A 20,954-nucleotide genomic window follows, 5' to 3' on the forward strand; every position below is an offset into this window, starting at 1 on the left:
ACAAAGCTTCCCTGGGGCTTGACACTGGCTCTCTGAGCTGCTTTCCACTTCTTCACCAGCCACAGCCACCTCTCACTCGTGCAGGGGAATGGCCTAGAACAGGTCAATGTTTAACCAAGCTGGGAAGGATGTGTGGGCCCTGCAGCTGCTCACACAGATCCCTCTGTGTTTAGGGAGGACAGTACGTGAGCAGATTTTCCTTCTCCATTCAAGCTACCACTCCACAAAATGGGCCTGAACTCTTCCAAAGCGCACCCCAAGGTGACCAAGGTGGAACCAATGCGCACTGGGGAGGACCTGCCAGTTCTCACCACCCCATATTGGCACCCCAGCATGCCAGAACAGCCCAGCCTGCACCCGCTGGCTGCGGCGAAGTGGGGAAACCCTACCATTCACAAGGAACTTCCACCTCTGCGGGAGACCTGGCACGGACGAGCCTCTGCAGGTAAGGAGGTCACCACCGTGTTACTGCAAAGTGCAGGGCAGAGAATCAGGGTGCATCTGCTGGGGCTGTGGGTTTGCTCACTGCAGGGCAGCTGGGGGTGTGTACATGTGTGTATTGATGCCTTTCTGCATCAGTAGTGTTTTGCCATCTCCAGGATGTTTTAGCTTTGGGAAAACTCAATTCGCCCCATTCCTTACTTGTTTTGGAAAGCATCTCAGTCACCAGAGCCCAGATCCAGTCTCCTTACTTCCATCAGTTATGCCCCTGGCAATAGCCAACATCCACTCCCCAGCATCAACCTGGCATGTGATGAAAACAGTCTTTATCCAAACAAACCCTCATACAGCAGCCCCATAACTCTTGGCCATACACCCATTCTGCTCATCTGCCACTGCTGTGCGTGTCGATATTGCCAGCTCAATTAGAATTAGATGCTGGGTAATGTGCTCAGCAGGTAAAACTCAGCATTAAAATAAATTATAGCCATGCCTTGTACATGCTAATTTCCTAAGCCAAGAGGCAGGGAAAGGCAAATAGCATAGCTATTGTGTGTGTATATATACATGTATATTACAACATGTATGTTTGTTTTTCTACAAGTGGCATCATACAGCCTTTCACAGCAGGTTTTAAACTTCATCCATACCCAAATGCTTCCTGAGGTAAGGAAGGAAGTTTGCACCCATCTGAAAGTGGATGCAGAGCTCTGCACAAGCTGGATAGTGACAAACGGCTTCCCACAGCCAAGTTAGGTGAGCTTAGCTCCTATGAACGCAAATGTGGTCTGATACAGGGCAACGCAGAGGAATGAGGATCTGCACCCTCCTCCCCTCTGTTCCATTTCAAAAAATGAACTTCTGACACATACCACGCAGTGTTAAGCACCACTGCTTCCCCAGGGGCTGGATATTTCCTTCAGGATCATTCAGCATCAAGGAGCAGTGAAAGCAAACAAACCTCCAGCATTATAGCAGTGACATTCCTGGAACTGGAGGTCTCGGTGAGAATACAAATCAGATCTGGCTGTAAAACAGGGCATTTCAAGTACTTTGTGACAGGAAAAACAACCAATTTTCCTGTTCTGGAAAATTATCAATAATCACTGTGCATTTAACAAGTGCTTATAAAAAAAATGTACTTTTATTAAAGAAACCCCCAATGAACTCCAAACAACAAAACAAAAACCCCCAAACTTTTAAACTCTCTCGACAAATGTCATTTTCTATTACTTTTCATTTTCAGAAATAAAAGGAGTATGCTCAAGAGTACTGGAGTGATGTATTAGCTTGAGCTGCTGGCTAAATAAGCAAAGGCGCCAAGAGAATTGGTTTTATTTGGCTTATGAGGGTTTGTCTTGGCTTGTGTTAAATCCCTCTTAGTCCATCAGGGAGGATCCATTGCTACCAAAGTGCAAAGGTAGATAAAAACAGAGGTCACAAGAACACCCTCAGCTCGGGCTTGGTGTTGCCAGCACAGTGCAGTGAGATGATGGTCCCTCCTTGCTGGCATCATGCAGGTATGCCAGGAACCATTCCTGCCCCAGGACAAAGCAGATTCAGGGACAGAGAGCTCTTGGCTCCCAGTTCTGTATCTGTAGAGGATAAGGACAAATCTCCTACAAGACACACACATGGGTAAGATAAAGGGGAGTAACTTAAAGAACAACCCCAAACACACAGAACACAAACCATCACACTTCATCCAGGAGAAATAACTTCCCCAAAGCCATACCTCTCACCAGAACAAGTTTCTCCAAGTTGCAGTCCCTTGCCTGTGCTGTGTCCCATGTTCCCAGCACCATGAGACACCTCCTTACATTTTACTTCATTAAAAATTCCCTGTGCACCGATTTGTCCTGCAGATTGAGAGGCAGTAACTTAGTTAACCTCTCTTTTTTTATCATAAGCTGCTATTTCAGCACATCTTCCCAGCACCTGAAGTTTGTCTCTGGAGGAGCCTCCTGCACTGTAAATTTTCACTTCAGGCACCCATTCTTGCATGTACAGAGCAGCCACAGCTTTGTTTAGCAGTTAATCATTGCCAGTGCTTTGCAGAGCCCAGCAAACATTTATCCGATTGAGTCACCATCTTCTCCCATTCCCCAACATCCTCCATCGTCCTCCCACTTCTCCAGGATCCCTTCCTTGGCAATCCACTGTGAGACTCACTCAAAGGACCCACCGAAGTCCCCCATAAGGTGATTTCCAAATTATTATTTTTCTTTCTAATACAACTATTAAATCTGGCATCAACTACAATGCAATTCCTGCACTTTATCCCCAGCTCTCTGCTGCAGCCACCCTGGGGCTCCCCCCACAAGGGAGCAGGAGCTGCTCAGCAACACCTCACTCAAGACTATGTATAAAATGGCATTTGAAAGCACCAAGGCAAGTTTTTGGAGAATAGGTGGGTTAGAGAAAGTCTTCTGTAAAAGAAATATGCACTCTGCACTGCACAGGCAGTGTTGTCCACCCAAGAGCACCAGCACAGAACAGACCAAAGCCCAGATCACATTCAGACCTCAGCCAAAGCACTGCTTTAATAACAGGTGATCACTGGTGTGTAGCATGTTATTTTGGGCTGATTTCCAAAGATGAGGGCCTGTGATCATACTGCTTGTCTAAGCATAACCTGCTAACTTCTGAACCCACTGGTTGTAGCCCAGCTCTGCCACAGTCTGTAAAAGCATCAGAGAGATTTCTCAGCTCCACCAAACACCAATAATAAAGTCTCAGTGAACGAGCAGCAAGAAAAGATCCAAACTGCTGCCTGTTCCACACTTTGAAAGGGCAGGCAGTGGGGAAACAGCAATGCTCAGAGGTTTTTTTTGGCCACCTGATGGTTACAGGCCACAGAAGCAGAGGAGAACCCTTGGTCACACAGGGGACTGAGGGGCTCAGGGAGGCCACAGTAGACACAGAGGATGTTTATTGACACATACAGGATACATGAGAAGTTGTAGAGGGAAGCAGGAGAGGTACATGGCAGGCATCTGTTAGAAAGAGCAGGCACAGGTACATGCTCACTTCATTTCTGCAGCTAATAGAATAATTTATACCATGTGTTACTGGAGTACACCAAGAGAGACTTTACTGGGACATGCCAACCAAAAAAAAAAAGTGTAGAAAACTATTGTCAAGTACAGCCTAGTAATTGATGGTCACCCAAAAGTAACTTCATCCATTTCTTCTCTCATTTTTAAGGACCCCTTTCTTTCAACACTGTGCCAGAAAAGGGAGAAACCAGCATCATTAAACAGCACCCACCTCAAAGACCTCAAGTAAGGCCAGTTTGAAAAGCTCTGAGTTTCTCTGACCCACTGATATGGGCTTTCTTGGGGACTTGGGCACATGTCACGGCACCATGGTGAGGGAAACAAATATCCTACAGAAATTTAAATAGGAGGTCCTACTGTCAGATGACCATCCCTGGATGAGCTTTACCACCAGCTCAGGTTAGATACCTGGGGCAGAGCAGCTACACTGACCACAGAGAGGTCATATTTGGTTCATTAGCACAAAGTGAAGATTTCACCTTCTAAGAACAGCCAAAGAGGGATCAGTGCAGCAATGCTCTGCCTTTACTCTCTTGCCTGACTCCATGAGTCTTGCCTCTCTGGAGACACCCAACAAGGACACATGCCCTCGTGCTGCCCATGAGGTCACCTCTCCTGTAATGACCCATTTCCCTTTGTGGTATCTGTGTACCTGCATCCCAAACTTAGCGCTTTCATGGGGCTAATGTGGCCAAGACAGAGCCCTTTGCAGAAGGGATGCAACTTACATCACTAGGGTTGGTTTTGGCTCTTCAGGCCAAACAGCCCATCCAGGTCTGACATCAGCTTAAAGGCAAAGAGGTAGGTAAAGCAGACAGATGTGGTTTGCAATAGGGGCCCATGAAACTACAGAGCAATTATTTTAGGTTTTGAGAATTGCTATGTATGCTGTGTACCTACACATACCTTCACCTTCTCCCCTCAACAGCATGGTATATACATGGCACACTACCCCCATCCCCCACATATCTAGATATTAAAAAAAAACACACCCCAAAACAAACATAAAAGACCCTTGATCACTCCTCCTTGACCTCTTTCCTTTCGTCTTCCTGCATTTCCCAGATCTCTTAGCCTCCAAGCCCTGAAATCCATGACTACCTGACCTGGGATTTGAGTTTTTCACACACACACTACAACATATGTAAAGCTCCAGAAATACCTTTGTATTTATATAATTTACTGTAATGAAGGTAAAGGAGTGCAGCTAATGTCCCATCTGCAGAAGGGTTAGAGATGCTACTTCGCTTAAAAAAAAAAAAAAGTAAGTGACAAGTCCTCTACATGCATTTTCTGCGCTGATATTTTCCTACATTGATGCTTTTATTCAATATAAAACGTGGGTGAGGCTCAGGCCTCGGAGAATCCCCATCATGCGCTTGCAGTGCTAAACTGGAGCTGCATTACCAGGACTATACAACTCCTGCCATAGATCAGGTTATTTAAAACCCAGACCTAGAGAAATGCATTGCTTTCTCTACTTCACCTGAATTTTCATCTCTTCTCCACAACCTTCCAAACCAGGCAGCAACACCTTTCAACTTCCCATCTCTTACCTGCTCAACACTGAGGATCCAAAGCTGCAGGTGTTTGACTGAGATTGAGTTTTTCCTTCCATACCCACAGAGGGTTAGGGATAGGACATCAGGGACACAGGCTAAACACCACTCTAGATGCCCCAGAACTGCAGCTCCTTCACTTTATTCTTGAGATCTTTCTCTTTTAGAGCCCCTGCTTGAAGCTTGTGGCTGTGCTTCTTCTCTGCTACTTGGCATAGGTCTGTGAGATCCAAAACTGAGAGCAAGGGCTCAGAGGTCGGAAATCAGGTAAAGAAAGGGGACAACTTGAACAGACCTCCAAATGCAGGTGTTCTGCTTGGGGAAGCACTCAAATACTGGAAATAACCCACCCCCTTTTGCTCTCATTTAGGCAGGACTTTCAATTAGCAATTAAGGGCCAACGTTGTTCTTGCTGCTGAGACCCCTCTAAGAGCTCAGCTGCACAAGCACACCAACAGCCTAATTAAGCAGCTGGAGTGAGTCTTTAGGGGTGGGCGGTTGGGGATAAACAGAGGCAAACACACTTCTTGGCTGTTTAACCCATAAAAGAGATGTGTTTGCCCCAACTGGCCACATGCTTCTCTGTAGTGCTCCTGTAGGAGCTGGGTCATCCCAACTTAGAGCAGCCCTGAGGCTCCCCTGGGTTACACCACCACCAAGCTAACTCTACAGGGCAGGGGTCCTTGCTCAAGCCTTCCTTGCTGTGATTAAGTTTTTTTAAACTATAATAAAGAACACAAGAGTCACCAGTTGGGATCAGTTAACACACACACCCCCCCCCCCCCCCCGCCCCACCCAGGGCTGCAGCTTTTGCCAAGAATGGTGGCTTCAGAGAACACAGGTGGACACCAACTACTGAATAATGTGTCCATGGATCTGGGGGGAGGATGAAGCAGCAGCACCTGCAATGAACCCAGCTATACCCTATGAACTGTCATGTGGAATCACAGCCTCCTTTAGAAACCTTCTACCAGCATGTAATTTTTAGACATTGATCTTATTTCCATTATGGCTGTATTTATATGTATTATTAAAACATTCATAATGATCACTGCAGGACAGACACCGTTAAGCCTACCCCATGCTTCTGCCATTGCTGTTGGTGAGTGTAAACACAACTGGAAAAGCCTTTTTCCCTGTGGGAATATTTTAAAAAATAGCAGAGCAGGATGACGTGGCCTTCCCAAGGGCATGTAGAGGATTTCAGTCAGAAAGTATTTCCAGAGGAAAATCCCATCAGGTTCACAAAGATGAAAGAAAAGAGTCAATTTTCAGCCTGGGACAGAACTTCAGCCAAAAGCCTGAAGCTTGGCTTCCCCACCAGGCACAAGAAGATGAGCCAATAGATGCAGGAATTTATTTACCTTCAGCCACCCTTGGTGCTGGCAGCCTTGGTGGCATCTAGGAGTGCTGCACAGCCCAGACCACAGTTTGTGGTGTCACATGCTGCCACCTAGTGCCATTCTTGAAGTTTCATATTCAGTTTTGTGAGATTTCTTGATGCTGACACGTGAACTTGGTGCTCAGGAGTGATGGGGAATTCTCCCTTTACATGATGCTGCTTACTGTTTTTCTCTTACATTTTTTCACTGATCTATAGGAAGCCTCAAAATTATAGCTCAGGCTTTAGCAGCAGTTCAGCGCAGACAGTCAGGGATATGTCACCATTTCTTGGACACTTGTTCATATTTGAGTTAATGGTGTCCCACATAAAGTGTAAGTCAGGTCTTATTGATGAAGTACTTGATGATGCTCCCCTTAATTTTTATGGAAGTTCTACTGAGCTCCCATCCTAGAAGGGGACAGTAGCAATATTGAGCCATGAAATGACCCAGTATCATCTAGTGGTTTGGCATGCTTTAAGGAGGCAACTTAGCTCCTTAAGATAAAACCCCATGCTCAGAGTATCTGTAAAGCAAGTCTCTGCCTGCTTCCACTAGCTACCATGAAAGGCACTTTGTACCAAGCACAGTTCTGCATAGAAATGTCTTAGTCTTGGGTAACTGGGATTTGCCCTTGGATGACCTGTTAGAAGACTTCATATTAAATTGTGATACCTCTCCAGCTTTGACATGAAGCAGTCTGAGCTGGGGTGTGTCTTCACTCTGGACTTGGCTGGAGCCTTGTGCTTCTATACCCAATATAGGTATAGAAATACCTACAGGGATGAAACTAATGTCAGACTGGGTATTTGCTACTTTGACTGTAATGCAGGAGATGCTCATCTCACTAAGCATCTGCTAGAAATGCCAATCTCCTTCCTTCCTGTATCCTAAGCAGCTGGACCAGAACTGGAGCTGGAAAAATGCTATATAGTTTTGTATCATGTTTTATGATTGTGTGGAACAAGCAGTGCTGAGTATTATAAATACTGGACTTGCAGAAGCTTGAACCTGCCTGCCCTCTGCAAGCAATTGCTCCTGTGAAGCCTTGGAGTCAGCAAGAAGTGGCTGCAAGCCCAAAGCCAAAGGTAAGCACATGAGTCGAGCCCTGTGCACAGGGCTGCTGCTGACTGGAGGCTCCTTTCCCTTGGAAGTCAGGCAGTCCGAAGAACAGAAGCTAGTGTTTCACACTGGCTGCACTTCTGTCCCTGGCTGAGCGTGTGAGCCGGCTGAAACACCGGTGTGTGGCTGAAAGGATGCAAAATAAGGGAGAAGTTTCTCCAGCATCACAGTTCCCTGATGAGGCTGACCTGCTGGGCCAGAGCCTTAAATATTTTTGAGGCTAAAAGTTTGAGGACCAGTTGTCGTGGTTTAAACCCAGTCAGCCATAAATCAGCCACGCAGTCTCCCTTTTCTTTCCCTCGCTCCCAGAGAATTGAAAGAATGTAACTCCCACTGGTTGAGATAAGAACAGTCCAGTAACTAAGGTATAACACAAATCACTACTGCTACCACCAATAATAATAATGATAAGGGAAATAACAAGGGAAGAGAATACAATACCACCTGCTGACCGGTAACACCCAGCCCGACTGAGCACCAACTGATACCTCGTCCAACCCTGGAGAGAGCTAGCCCTTCCAGGTAACTCTCAGTTACATCCTGGGCATGACGTGCTGTGGTATGGAATACCTCTTTGGTCAGTTTGGGTCAGGTGTCCTGTCTCTGCTTCCTCCCAACTTCCCCTCCTCCCTGGCAGAGCATGAGGCTCAGAAAGTCCTTGGCCAGACTAAACATTTGAGCAGTAACTAAAAACATCGGTGTTATCAGAGCTGTTCCCAGGCTGAAAGTCAAAAACACAGCGCTGCACCAGCTACTAAGGAGAAAAAAACGACTGCTACTGCTGAATCCAGGACACCAGTCCTTTAAATGGCTGAACAACTTGAACACCCATTGCTTGTGGTCATCAAGCAGAGGGCTGCAAGGGTGGTGTGCCATAAACAACCTCTGAAACCTTGAACATGCAAGAGAGCTTACTTCTTTTGGTTCATGAGATTATCTTGGGCAGCTGACTCCATGTGGTAATGCCTCAGGAGCAGAAGCATGTATACATTGTTTTAATGAAGATTTTTTTCACCATGCCCCAGAGCTGTGAGATAAACTGTGACGTGCAGTGGAAATCTGAGATAAATTTCTGCAACTTGGCTACTCAGGGAGGTGCTCGCTGCCTCTATCGGGTGAGCCTCAGGGGCCGGGTGTGGGCTTGGGAGCTGGTAGCTGTTCCTTTCCTTTGAGAAAGTGCAGGTGTATTTATTTACATTTTTAAATACCTCATAGGCTCTGGAGAAGAAGGGGCAAAGCCTGAGACACCTCCCTGGTAGGCGGCAGCACTTGCACAAGCTGCAGATGCTGGACTTGACCAGCTTTGTTGACCAGGCGCCAAGAGGTAATGCTGAGTTGGATTTGAGGAGAGGCTGGAGCTTCCCCTCTCAGACGGGGGTGCTGCCCAGCCCCAGTGTCACTCCTATGGACCAGGAGGCTTCAAGATTTATGTTGGGAAGGTCATTCATTTAACTATTGACACCTTGATCTTTTGCTGCTTTCCCAGTGGGTAGGGCAGACGAGAGGTGGGGAGCATCACAGTGGGCCTCTGTGATCTGTAGTTACTTCTGATTTTTCCAATGCTTTGCTCTCATTTTGCTGTGGCTCATGGGGAGACCAAAATCTCTGTTCAGCTCATCTTCTGTCATGTACCCAGTTTGGCAAACACCATTTTCTTGGGTTAAACTACTTGACTGTGTAATTGTTTTCAGTGCCAACCCCCTAATGGTACGCCATGTTGAGCTGCTAGAACGTGTTCACTCTTCTGCTGCTTGTGTTCACGACTCGTTTGCAAACCCAGGCAGAGCTGAAGCGAAATCTCCACAGGGAGACAAATATCAATAAACAAAACATGAAGGAATTCAGCCAGAAGAAAGTCCTTGACAGTCTCCAGAGAGGCAAAAGCACCGAAAGCCGAGACCTCCTCCCTGCTGAGCACAATCAGTGTTTTCATGGAGATGACCATGGTAAGTAATTTTCCAAGGAGATTAAAAGATCACCAGCCTTTTAAATGTCATCAGAGAAGTTTCCCTTTGGAAGCTGCTTCCGCTGCTCCATCTCCTGCAGTGATACAATGCAGGTTTAAAATAGTTGGGATGACAATGCTGGGCAATGTGTTTATAAGGCAAAGCGCTGGGATGCCTCAGAAGAGGATGCAGGTCTCTGGGCTGTTTCCCTGATAGCATCCAAACAGACCTGACTAGATGTGAATTAAGGGCTGTGGACTAGCCATAGAGGCATAAAGCCAAATTCCTCAGGAGCAGGTTCCCACTGGCAGGAGAGTCTGAGCTTGTCCCACATGTCCCCTGCACAGCAAACTGAGCGTGAGGACAGTGTCCCTGGGGCTCCATATCCTTGGAGAGTCAGGTTATCCATCAGGTGAAAGTATCCTAGGATGTGAGCATATACAACACCACCACACAGGTGAACATACAAGGGCTGGGGGAAGCCTCTAAAGATCCACCAACATGTATGTTCACCTAGGGGCAAAGGAGAAAAAAAAATGGAAAATGACTTCCTGAAGACCAGTGCTTACAACAGGTTTTGCCCCCTGCCCCCTGCCCTAGCATGAGAAACCTCCTGCCCAAGCCTGCGGTGTGCCCTGGGGAGGGCTTCAGAATTGCTCTTCTACTGCACCAGATTGACTGCATCTAAATTTTCTCAGCTCTGGAGAAATCAAGTGTGATGCTGCCTTGCAGCAAAAGGGAAACCTGGGTGATTTGGGATTGTTTGTTATTTTCAGGGACCTTGTGAGACTGTTTTTTGAGAGAAGAGTCAGCCTTGTCTCTCCTCCTTTGAAATGCAGGAAGGACTGAAGGAGGATACCCACATACATTTTGGGTGTTGACCCTTGCAGTCAGTCTTCTCTGGCAAAGCAACCTTGGGCACATTGGGAAGCTGGAAGTGGGCTCACCAGGAGAAAGAAATAAACTGCTTGAGGAACAGCTGCCAGAAATTTTCTCCTGGCCTCATCATTGCATGGTCCACCAACAGCCTTGAGCAGGGGGTCTGGTCTTACAGTGATCTCAGGATCCTCTTTACATGCCTCCAGCTGCCCAATGCCATTTCCAGCTAAACTCCAGGCAACAGGGCTTGCATTTCTACAAAATTATGATTCTTTTAAGTTGTTTTTTTGTTGTTGTTGTTTTTTTTTTTCTCTCCCCAAGGAAACATGTGGGATGGAGGAATCTCCAGGCGGCATGATGAGGGATGGAGGATGAGGGAGCTGCAGATGAAGGGTCTTTTCTGGGACACCTCCAGCACAGGGTCTGAGGAGTGGGAAAAGGAAGAGAAGATTTACCACAAACCTATGCTTGTGAGAACCAAGACAGAGAGAGTTTCTGTCTTTGATGACTTCTTTGATAGGGATTTGTAGTGGCATGGCTTGGGGTGAGAGGGACATGCTGAAGAACTCTGGTGGTGCTGAAAACCCCCAGATGGATGGAGTGAGAATGGAGACACAATGTTCTCAGTGAGCAGCATTTCTGGTAGTTCAGGCCAGTGGAAAGGGCAACTGGAAATGAGGAGATCACAAATATGAAGTAAATAACAACTGTCTGGGTTATGTATCTGAATCAAAATATCTGGGGGAAAAATGGCTTGGACTGAGCAACAATGAAGTGGGGCTAGAGGGAGAAGGAGGCTGGCAAAAACCTAAGCAGAAGCTGGAAGAAATTCCCAAATATTGTTCCAACTGAAATGAAATGTTTTGCTTGCCTTTGGGTTACTCAGCCATTCTGTTTAACTTTTTTTTTTTTAACCTTACATCCTTTTCTAAACCACAAAAGCTGAGTTCAAATTGTAAGGTAAAATGACCAATTTAGGAGGTCTCTAAAATAAATATTCTGCATTTCTAAAATTACTTTTTATTTTTTTTTTATTATTATTATTTCCTCCCCTGCCCCAGACACAGATATGCAGGTGCTTTCTTCAGTACTAACCTCCAGTTTTATGGATAATCTTCTGAAAAAGCTGTTTTTCATTCACTGTTTTCACAGAATCACAGAACAGTTAGGGTTGGAAAGGACCTTAAGATCATCAAGTTCCAACCCCCCTGCCACAGGCAGGGACACCTCACACTAAACCAGGTCACCAAAGGCTTTGTCCAACCTGGCCTTGAACACTGCCAGGGATGGAGCATTCACAACTTCCCTGGGCAGCCCATTCCAGTGCCTCACCACCCTCACAGTAAAGAACTTCTTCCTTATATCCAATCTAAACTTCCCCTGTTTAAGTTTTAACCCGTTATCCCTCATCACTACAGTCCCTAATGTTAGCTGAGAAATCTGTATGAATTGCTTTTACAAACTACATTTGGCTTTTCTTCGAACATGCAGAAAGTTTCAAAATTTGTACAATAAAAGTGTTTCACGCATCCTGTAGAATTATACTACTATGAATGCCATTTGCAACTGAAGTAATTTTTACAAAACAACAAGTAGAAATAGATTTTAATATTCACTAAGTTTCAACCTCTACGTTTGTCATCCTGTTTCAGGGTAGGAGTTTAGTGTAGCTAATCTCCTACAGTCCTTTTGCCCTATCTTCAAAGAATTTTTACTTCAGCTTTGAGCACTTATATCAGATGAATAGATTCATTAATTAAATCAGCTGGTTTGACTCAAAAGGCAGCCAAATTCATCACTGTTTAAAATCCTGAATAGAAAACTAAATGCACAGCAAATTTCTTGTTGGAAAATACTTTAGAAGCTATGTTGTGAGAAAGAAATAACATTTATGCTCAGTGAGTCTCACAGAACTAGCAGTGACAGGCTCTTTCTGTGCTAGATTGATATCATACCATACATTAAACTTTGAAGACTTCCTGGTGGATCATGCTACAGCTTTGTGACTTATCACTCAAGAATCATAGAATCACAGAAACATTTAGGTTAGAAAAGAGCTCTGAGATCATCATATTCAACCATTAAGCTAATACTGTCAAGTCCACCACTAAACCGTGTCCCTAAGCACTACATGTACACCTGCTTTAAATCTCTTCAGGGATGGTGACTCCGCCACTTCCCTGGGCAGCCTGTTCCAAGGTTTGACAGCCCTTCTGGGGAAGAAATTTTCCCGAATATCCAATCTAAGCCTCCCCTGGCACAACTTGAGGCCACACCAACTCATGCTATCGCTTGTTACCTGGGAGAAGAGACCGACCCTCACGTCACTACAACCTCCTTTCAGCTAGCTGTAGACAGCAATAAGACCCTCACTGAGCCTCCTTTACTCCAGGCCAAACAACTTCAGTTCCATCAGCCATTCCTCATCACACTTGTTCTCCAGACCCTTCACCAGCTCTGATACCCTTCTTTGGACCTGCTGCAGCACCTCAATGTCTTTCTTGTAGTGAAGGGGCCTAGGATCGATCACAACCTTGCCAATGCTGAGTACAAGGGGATAATCACTGCCCTGTTGGCCTGCTAACCACACTATAGGTCACATTTTAAAAGAAATTTATAGAATCATAGAATCATAGAATAGTTAGGGTTGGAAAGGACCTTAAGATCATTAAGTTCCAACCCCCCTGCTGTGGGCAGGGACACCTCACGCTAAATCATATCACCCAAGGCCTCGTCCAACCTGGCCTTGAACACTGCCAGGGATGGAGCATTCACAACCTCCCTGGGCAACCCATCCCAGTGCCTCACCACCCTAACAGGAAAGAACTTCTTCCTTATATCCAATCTAAACTTCCCCTGTTTAAGTTTTAAACCGTTACACCTTGTCGTGTCACTACAGTCCCTAATGAAGAGTCCCTCCCCAGCATCCCTATAGGCCCCCTTCAGATACTGGAAGGATGCTATGAGGTCTCCACGCAGCCTTCTCTTCTCCAGGCTGAACAGCCCCAACTTCCTCAGCCTGTCTTCATACAGGAGGTGCTCCAGTCCCCTGATCATCCTCGTGGCCCTTCTCTGGACTTGTTCCAACAGTTCCATGTCCTTATTATGCTGAGGACACCAGAACTGCACACAATACTCCAGGTGAGGTCTCACAAGAGCAGAGTAGAGGGGCAGGATCACCTCCTTTGACCTGCTGGTCACGCTCCTTTTGATGCAGACCAGGATACGGTTGGCTTTCTGGGCTGCAAGTGCACACTGACACCGGCTCATGTTCATTTTCTCATCAACCAACACCCTCAAGTCCTTCTCCGCGGGGCTGCTCTGAATCTCTTCTCTGCCCAACCTGTAGCTGTGCCTGGGATTGCTCTGGGATTGCTCTGACCCAGCTGTAGGACCTTGCATGGTTAAACCTCATGAGGTTGGCATCAGCCCACCTCACAAGCATGTCAAGGTCCCTCTGGATGGCATTCCTTTCCTCCAGCATTATCAACCGAACCACACAACTTGCTGACGGCACACTCAATCCCACTGTCCATGTCACTGAATAAGACCGGTCCCAACACCGATCCCTGAGGGACACCACTCGTTACTGGTCTCCAACTAGACATTGAGCCATTGACCACAACTCTTTGTGTGCAGCCATCCAGCCAGTTCTTTATCCACCAAGTGGTCCATCCATCAAATTGATGTCTCTCCAATTTAGAGACAAGGATGTCGTGTGGGACAGTGTCGAATGTTTTGCAGAAGTCCAGGTAGATGACATCAACTGCTCTACCGCTGTCCATCAGTTCTGTAGCCCCATCATAGAAGGCCACCAAATTGGTCAGGCAGGATTTCCCCATGCTGGCTGTCACCAAGCACCTTGTTGGTTTTCATGTGCCTTAGCATGCCATCCAGGAGAATCTGCTCCAAGATTTTGTCAGGCACAGAGGTGAGACTGACTGGTCTGTAAGTCCCCGGGTCATCCATTTTCCCCTTCTTGAAAATGGGGGTTATATTTCCCTTTTTCCAGTCATCAGGAACTTCACCTGACTGCCATGATTTCTCAAATATGATGGCCAGCATCTTCGCAACTTCATTTGTCAGCTCCTTCAGGACCCACAGATGGATTTCATCAGGTCCCATGGACTTGTGCATGTTCAGATTTTTAAAATGGTCTCAAACCAGTTCCTCTCCTACAGTGGGCCCAAGGTCTTCATTCTCACAGTCCCTGCATCTGCCTTCCAAGACTTGGGTGGTTTGGTCAGAGCCTTTGCCAGTGAAGACCGAGGCAAAGAAGTCATTCAGAACCTCAGCCTTCTCCAAATCCTGTGTAGCCAGTTCTTCCGAGAGCTTCTTGACGGGGTCTATGTTCTCTGTAGTCTGTTTTTTATTTGCTATGTACCTGTAGAATCCCTTCCTGTTATCTTTAATATCCCTAGCTAAGTTTAATTCTAACTGAGCCTTAGCTTTCCTAACCTGGTCCCTAGCTTCCCAGACAACATCCCTGTACTCTTCCCAGGCCACCTGTCCTTGCTTCCACTTATTATAAGCCTCTTTTTTCATTTGAATTTTCCTCAGGAGCTCCTTATCCATCCAAGGAGGTCTCCTGGCCCTCGTGCTTCACTTCCTTCTGGTTGGGATGCAACACTCCTGAGCTTGTAGCAGGTGATACTTAAATATCAACCAAGAGTCTTGGGCCCCCCTGCCCTCTAGGGCTGTATCCCATGGAACCTTACTAAGCAGGTTCCTGAAGAGGCCAAAGTCTGCTCTTTTGAAGTCCAGGGCAGTGAGCTTGCTGCAAGCTCTTCTCACTGTCCTGAGGATCTCAAATTCGACCATCTCATGATCGCTGCATCCAAGGCTGCCCTGGAGAGTCACATTTCCAACCAGCCCTTCCCTGTTGGTGAGCACGAGGTCAAGCATGGCACCTCTCCTTGTCGGCTCCTCTGTTACTTGCAGAAGGAAGTTGTCTTCCACACAGTCGAGGAACCTCCTGGATTGCTTGTGCCAGGCCGTACCGTCCCTCCAACAGATATCAGGGTGGTTGAAGTCACCCATGAGAACAAGGGCCTGTGAGCATGAGGCTGTTCCTAACTGTCTGTAGAGTGCTTCATCCGTAGGTTCTCCTTGATCAGGCGGTCTGTAACAGATCCCCACAGTAATGTCTCCCATAGCTATATTCCCTTTAACCCTGACCCACAAACTCTGTTGACTGCTCACCTCTCCCCAGACAGAGTTCCATACTCTCCAGCCTATCCCTAACATAAAGGGCAACTCCCCCTCCCCGCCTGCCAGGCCTGTCTTTTCTAAAGAAGAAGAAACACTCCAGTCATAGGAGCCATCCCACCATGTTTCTGTGATGCCTATTATATCATACCCCCGTAGATGTGCACACATCTCTAATTCCTCTTGTTTGTTCCCCATGCTACGGGCATTTGTATAGAGGCATCTGAGCCGAGCTACAAATGAAGCCAGCTCTTTGGCTGGAGCAGCTGGGATATCTCTACATTGCTCCGAGCATTTATTATAGGTGCTGGCAACTGACTGGGTGTGTTGGGATGGAATGATGCCCCCCTCCCCCAACACATCCAGTTTAAAGCATCCTTGACCAGTCTGGCAAGCCTCCTACCAAAACTGCTCTTTCCCTTTTTTATCAGAGCAGCTCCACCAGCCCGCAGTAGACCTGGCCTACAAGCTTGGGTCCCATGTTCAAGACACCCAAACCCCTGACTGTGACACCACCCTTTTAACCATTTATTAACCTGGCCAATCCTCCTGGCTTTTTTAGGTCCTCCCCCGTATCCTGGAGAACTGACGAAAAGACAATCTGAGCTCCAGAGCCCCGAACCACCTCCCCCAGGGCTCTGTAGTCCTTCTTTATGTTCCCCAGGCTACTACTATCTATATGCCTAGCACCTACATGTATCACCAGAAGTGGGTAATAGTCCGTGGGACTTACTAGAGCAGGCAGCCTCTCTGCCATATCCCTGATCCGTGTCCCTGGTAGGCAACACACCTCCCTTGAGATGGGGTCTGGACGGCAGACGAGTGCTTTTGTCCCTTTCAGTATAGAGTCCCCTACTACTATGACCCACCGCTTTTTCCTAGCAGCACCAGTAGAGATCTTCTTTTTCTCTGTTTGGGGTTCAGTGCTGTGCAGCAAACATTGGAAACTGAGGGACCTCCAGCATCTCCTGCAGACACATACCCTGGTGGTGGTGGTGGTGAAGGCTGTTACACCACCAAGAATTTGAAAAAGCTGCCCTGTTGCAAACTGACATTTCTAAGTATATTGAAAAAGATGGTTATATGAAGGGCAACAGATCTGTCAAAGAGATTCCTGCAATTTCCACCTCTTATAAACTGCATTTTTTTCATAAAATTACCTGCTTTTCCTGACAAAATCATTTGTCATCTGAGAGAAAACCCAGTTCTCTTGTCTCCTATCTGGTTGTCTTTGTAGGTCCATAAATGCCACTGCAGGACAGATGCATCAGGTTTGTGGAACGCACTAAGTCATTCAAGCACATACATAAAAAGAGATTTCAGTTACACAAAACACAGTTAATTAATGTGGCAAACCAGATATGTAGGGTACTGGTGCTACACAACCACCAGCCCTGGTCCTGGAAAAAAGACCTGCCTGATACTCAGCATCAATTTTGCTTCTGCTCGAAGTTGCAGAGTTGACTCTTCCTCGTACCTCCTGCTTGTGTCCTTAAGTTGCTTTCCACTTGGTCTTTCTAAAACACTTCAGATCAGCTCATTGCCCGAGAGCAGGGACTCCAGGAGTAACAGACATGATTATCATCACAGCGACTTCCATTTGCTCCAGCTGGAAATCTTGTCCTCTTAGTTTAGAAGTTAAGACATCCAGAATAACTAGATTTGGAGTCTGGTCTCAATTACCCAGGACAGCTCAGGGCTTGGGTAGCTCTGGACAGCTGAAGCATGTCCTGCATCACTGTCTCAAACCTGCACTACCTCCCACAAAGCTGTTTTGGATGTGTCTGTGCTGCATCCTCAACTTCATGGATTATACAGCCAGCAAAAGAGCAGGAGACACATTTTTACACATATTTAGGGGAATTGGACACCCATGGCTGACTCAGTTTCAGCGGTATTTAGCTCAAGCTTTATTGAAAATCCTAAGTGAAGCAGGAGATGGAAATAACAGCCAAAGGCCCAGATCAAAGCTGGAGCCTCCAGCACAGCTGCCCAGCACTGAGCTTCTCTGTCCTGATTTCATCTCTCTTTTTGACATCCCTAAATGCATAGGCTATTACAGCATGTCTACATGCTTCATGGAGAAAACTGCTCTTTGGAGAAATCACCCTGTATGATTTTACTGAAAAGCCAAGAAAACAAACCCAAACACAAAGAAAGAGAAAGAAGAGAACTGCTCACAGCTAATGAGTCTGTGTCTAGAATCTGTACATTTTAAAAATGCTCCTGAGAACTTTGCTGATAAATATGGTCATTGTGTGTGAGCTGAAAATACCGTGAAAGCCTTGAATTCGATGTTGAGGGTATGCTGAAAAGGTCAATGATTTAATGGGCTGGAACAATTAATCTGGCACTTGTCTATACACCTGTTCTCTTGATTATGTGATACATCCCCCTTCTGCATTCCCATCTGTCAACAATCAAGCTATAATTGGTGGAAATGCAATTTAACTCAGACAGAGCTGATTAGTTTTCCAATAATTACATTGCTGGTCTTGGGGAAGAGTGCTGCCCATGGAGAACTCTATGTGGACCAGTCAATCCATATCACAAACCATGCAGAGATGAGACTCTGAGCACTAATTTATCAATTTACAGTGTGCAAAATTTGCTCTTATAGAGGTTATAAAATCAGCAAAGCTGTTTCCTAATTCTGGTGCTTGAAATTGTTTGACTTTGCTGCTTTCGATTGTATTAATTCATTACAGCCTGCAGAGAGGCAAATAGCAACTCATCCTCTTGTCTTGTTTTCTCACATCTTTCCAGAGGCTGGAAATGAAGATGGTTTTTTCTTACTAAAGGTGAAACTTAGACTTTTCTACATATTACAGAAGACGGAAAGAAAACCCCACAACATGTGTGCTGCAGCTCAGCAAGGAAGATTTTACAGAGCTGTTTTTCTCTGAATAGCTCCTGGTTCCAAATGCTCCTGGTTCCAAATAGCTCCTGGTTCCAATCTCCAATAGCTCAACATTTGAAGGCTGAGTCATTACAGTCAACTGTAATGGAGAGGATGAAACTTGCCACTCAGCATAATTGAGCACACACAGCTTCAACCCAAGTCACCCACCACAGAAACCAGTGCCTGTGCTTCAGCAGAGCCCCTCACCTTGACCCCAGCATGCCTCCACAGGGAGGAAGAGAGGCTGGAGCACTGCTGCATCCCAGCTGGCAGGCACGGGTGTAAGATGAGTTTTAAAGGAAACCTGCATGGGGTTTGATTTTGGTGGTGTGGAGCACTGTGTAGTCAGAGGAGTAAGAGCCAAGAGGGAAGGATTCGGAGCAGGGAAGTAGAGTGGTATTTGACCTATTTAAAGCTACCTAAGGGCTGTGAAGCTGATATAAAACAGCCACCTACTCTGTTAATAGCTGAGAACATGAGAGGAGGAGTAAGGGGTATCTCAGGGGATGATATTTCTGCCGTCTATCCTGGGATGGGGTGAGTTACCTGCTGGCTGACAAGGCATTTTGCACCACCCACCCAGCTTTGATGTAAGGCTGAACCCATCCTACAGGTTAAACATGTTTCCACTCAGGATCTGTGCTGAGACAGAAGCTGCTCAGCCATGATTCAGCACCTTCAGAAAATTCACATTACCAGTTTTCACCAAAATGACAAAGAATGGAGATTTTATGCAGTTGATGTGACTGTGGGTATCAGTAAATGGCACAGCCATGAAGAAAGAGGAGATTTAGGTCAGGTAGATCCCAGCTGCAGAACATGAATACATTTGGTCTTCCCAGTGAAATGGTTATAGGAAGTTTCTGGTGGTGGTATAAACGTGGCCAGAGTCAACCAAGTTTCTCCAGCTCAGGATCAGCTGAACTGGTTGTGCTGAATTTTAAAACAAAATGATAATACTCAGCCTGAAGGAGACAACTGAGTTGGTGGAAGGCAGCATCAGTGGTTTATGTCTGAGAAAATCACCACCAATTAAACGTAAAACCTATTAGAGGAAATGCCAATGAACCTCACCTCTGTATTTAAAAAGTAGCCAGGGTTGCTGTAATATCTCTGTTACTGTTCCTGAGCAGAAAAATTATTTACTCACACTTAATTAAGAGAGGTGTTAGGTAAATAAAGTTGAACACAACCATGCTGTAATTGGATCTCATTGAGTAGTGTAGATTAATGTGATTTTCTAATCTTTGTGGGCTCTGTCCCACCTGGTGCTCAGAGTATTTGATCTCCTCAGGAATACAAGTGTCCAGCATCATATAACATCCTTCCCTCTCCCCCCCCCCATTCAAAAGCAGAAAAAACAAAACAACACTGTCAAAGCCACTGGGACGTATCCAGTAACCTTACTAAATCCTTTATCTACCCTGCCTCACTGGAAGGTGTGTGACAGGCAACTGGGATTGCTTCAATCTGCTTACACAAAGCCAGGAGAGAAAAGTGCCTAAGAACATCGACTTGAGCAGCTCCATTTCAGGCTGTACATAAAGTATTATCATGAGCTTGAAAAATATCAACCATGGTGTGTTTTCATCTGTCTATCTAGGTATCCTCACACTGCACTGCAATAGCGCAGCCATAAACCTGCTGTTTTCCAATGCTGGAAACAGTGATTAAGCCCTTTATGTTTTCCAGCTTTCTTTAAATAATTCCTGAGCAAGGTCAAGAGTTGGCACAAGGATCCTCTGATGATTTAAGAGGAGGGAGGCAGCTCCTGTGTCTCTTTTGAGCCTCTTTACCTGCTCCTGATATGGGATGTTGGACTTTCTGGGATGCCCCCTCCTTCTCAGCAGTGCTGGTACATGGATCTGTCTGGGGGAACATGATCCATCTCCACTGACAGGACAGAGCAGCCCACACATACCTCCTCCTCCTGCACGAGTGGGAAATGTAGTTATTTCTTGCTTGGTACAAGGGTTGTAGCTTTTTGCCACCTACTGACATGCTGTGGGAATGGCTCATCCTGTGAATTCCTGCAGAAAAGCTTAATTGCACACTGGCCCTGACTGATAGTACATCCAGCAATGGCTGAGCACGCCGCAAAAGTGAACTTGAGAGTAAATACAGAACTTGGCATGCTGACAGGAAAGCAACACATATTTGATCAGCTGTTCCTTGCTGTAAGTCGCTCCTTGCACCACCCCTTAAGCACCTCATTTCATCATTCCAGAGAGCAGGAACATGGGAAAAATTATGCATCTCACTTGCAAAACAAAGCCTTGGTTTCTTCCCCTTCTATCTTTCCCCAGTTTCCTGTCAACTCCCCCTGAAGTCTCTGCCTGGCTTTCACCCTTTCCCAAGGGACTTTCCAAGGGACCTTCCTTCTTCCTTAGCTCTGCTGAGGGCTTCTGATCAGAGGACAAAAGGTCTCTGCAGGACCCTGCTCGTTGCTTAAGCTT

At 46.1% G+C, this 20,954-nt stretch overlaps 2 protein-coding genes across 2 annotated transcripts in view; both read left to right on the top strand.

Moving 5' to 3' along the window:
* Positions 1–20,954, top strand: part of EXOC5 (exocyst complex component 5) — a 210,129-nt gene that overhangs the window by 76,257 nt on the left and 112,918 nt on the right. The gene's annotated exons all lie outside the window — the stretch shown is intronic.
* Positions 138–11,403, top strand: CCDC198 (coiled-coil domain containing 198). Its single transcript, XM_057433065.1, has 6 exons — positions 138–445; positions 3,649–3,725; positions 7,443–7,529; positions 8,779–8,877; positions 9,344–9,509; positions 10,710–11,403. Exons 1-6 carry the CDS (start codon positions 229–231, stop codon positions 10,916–10,918), a joined length of 855 nt encoding a protein of 284 aa, XP_057289048.1. The 5' UTR covers positions 138–228; the 3' UTR covers positions 10,919–11,403.

Source organism: Pezoporus wallicus, unplaced genomic scaffold (genome assembly GCF_028554395.1).
Source record: "Pezoporus wallicus isolate ANWC-B61680 ecotype Strahan unplaced genomic scaffold, APGP_CSIRO_Pwel_v1 contig_7379, whole genome shotgun sequence".
In the NCBI taxonomy this organism is placed as follows: Eukaryota; Metazoa; Chordata; class Aves; order Psittaciformes; family Psittacidae; genus Pezoporus; species Pezoporus wallicus.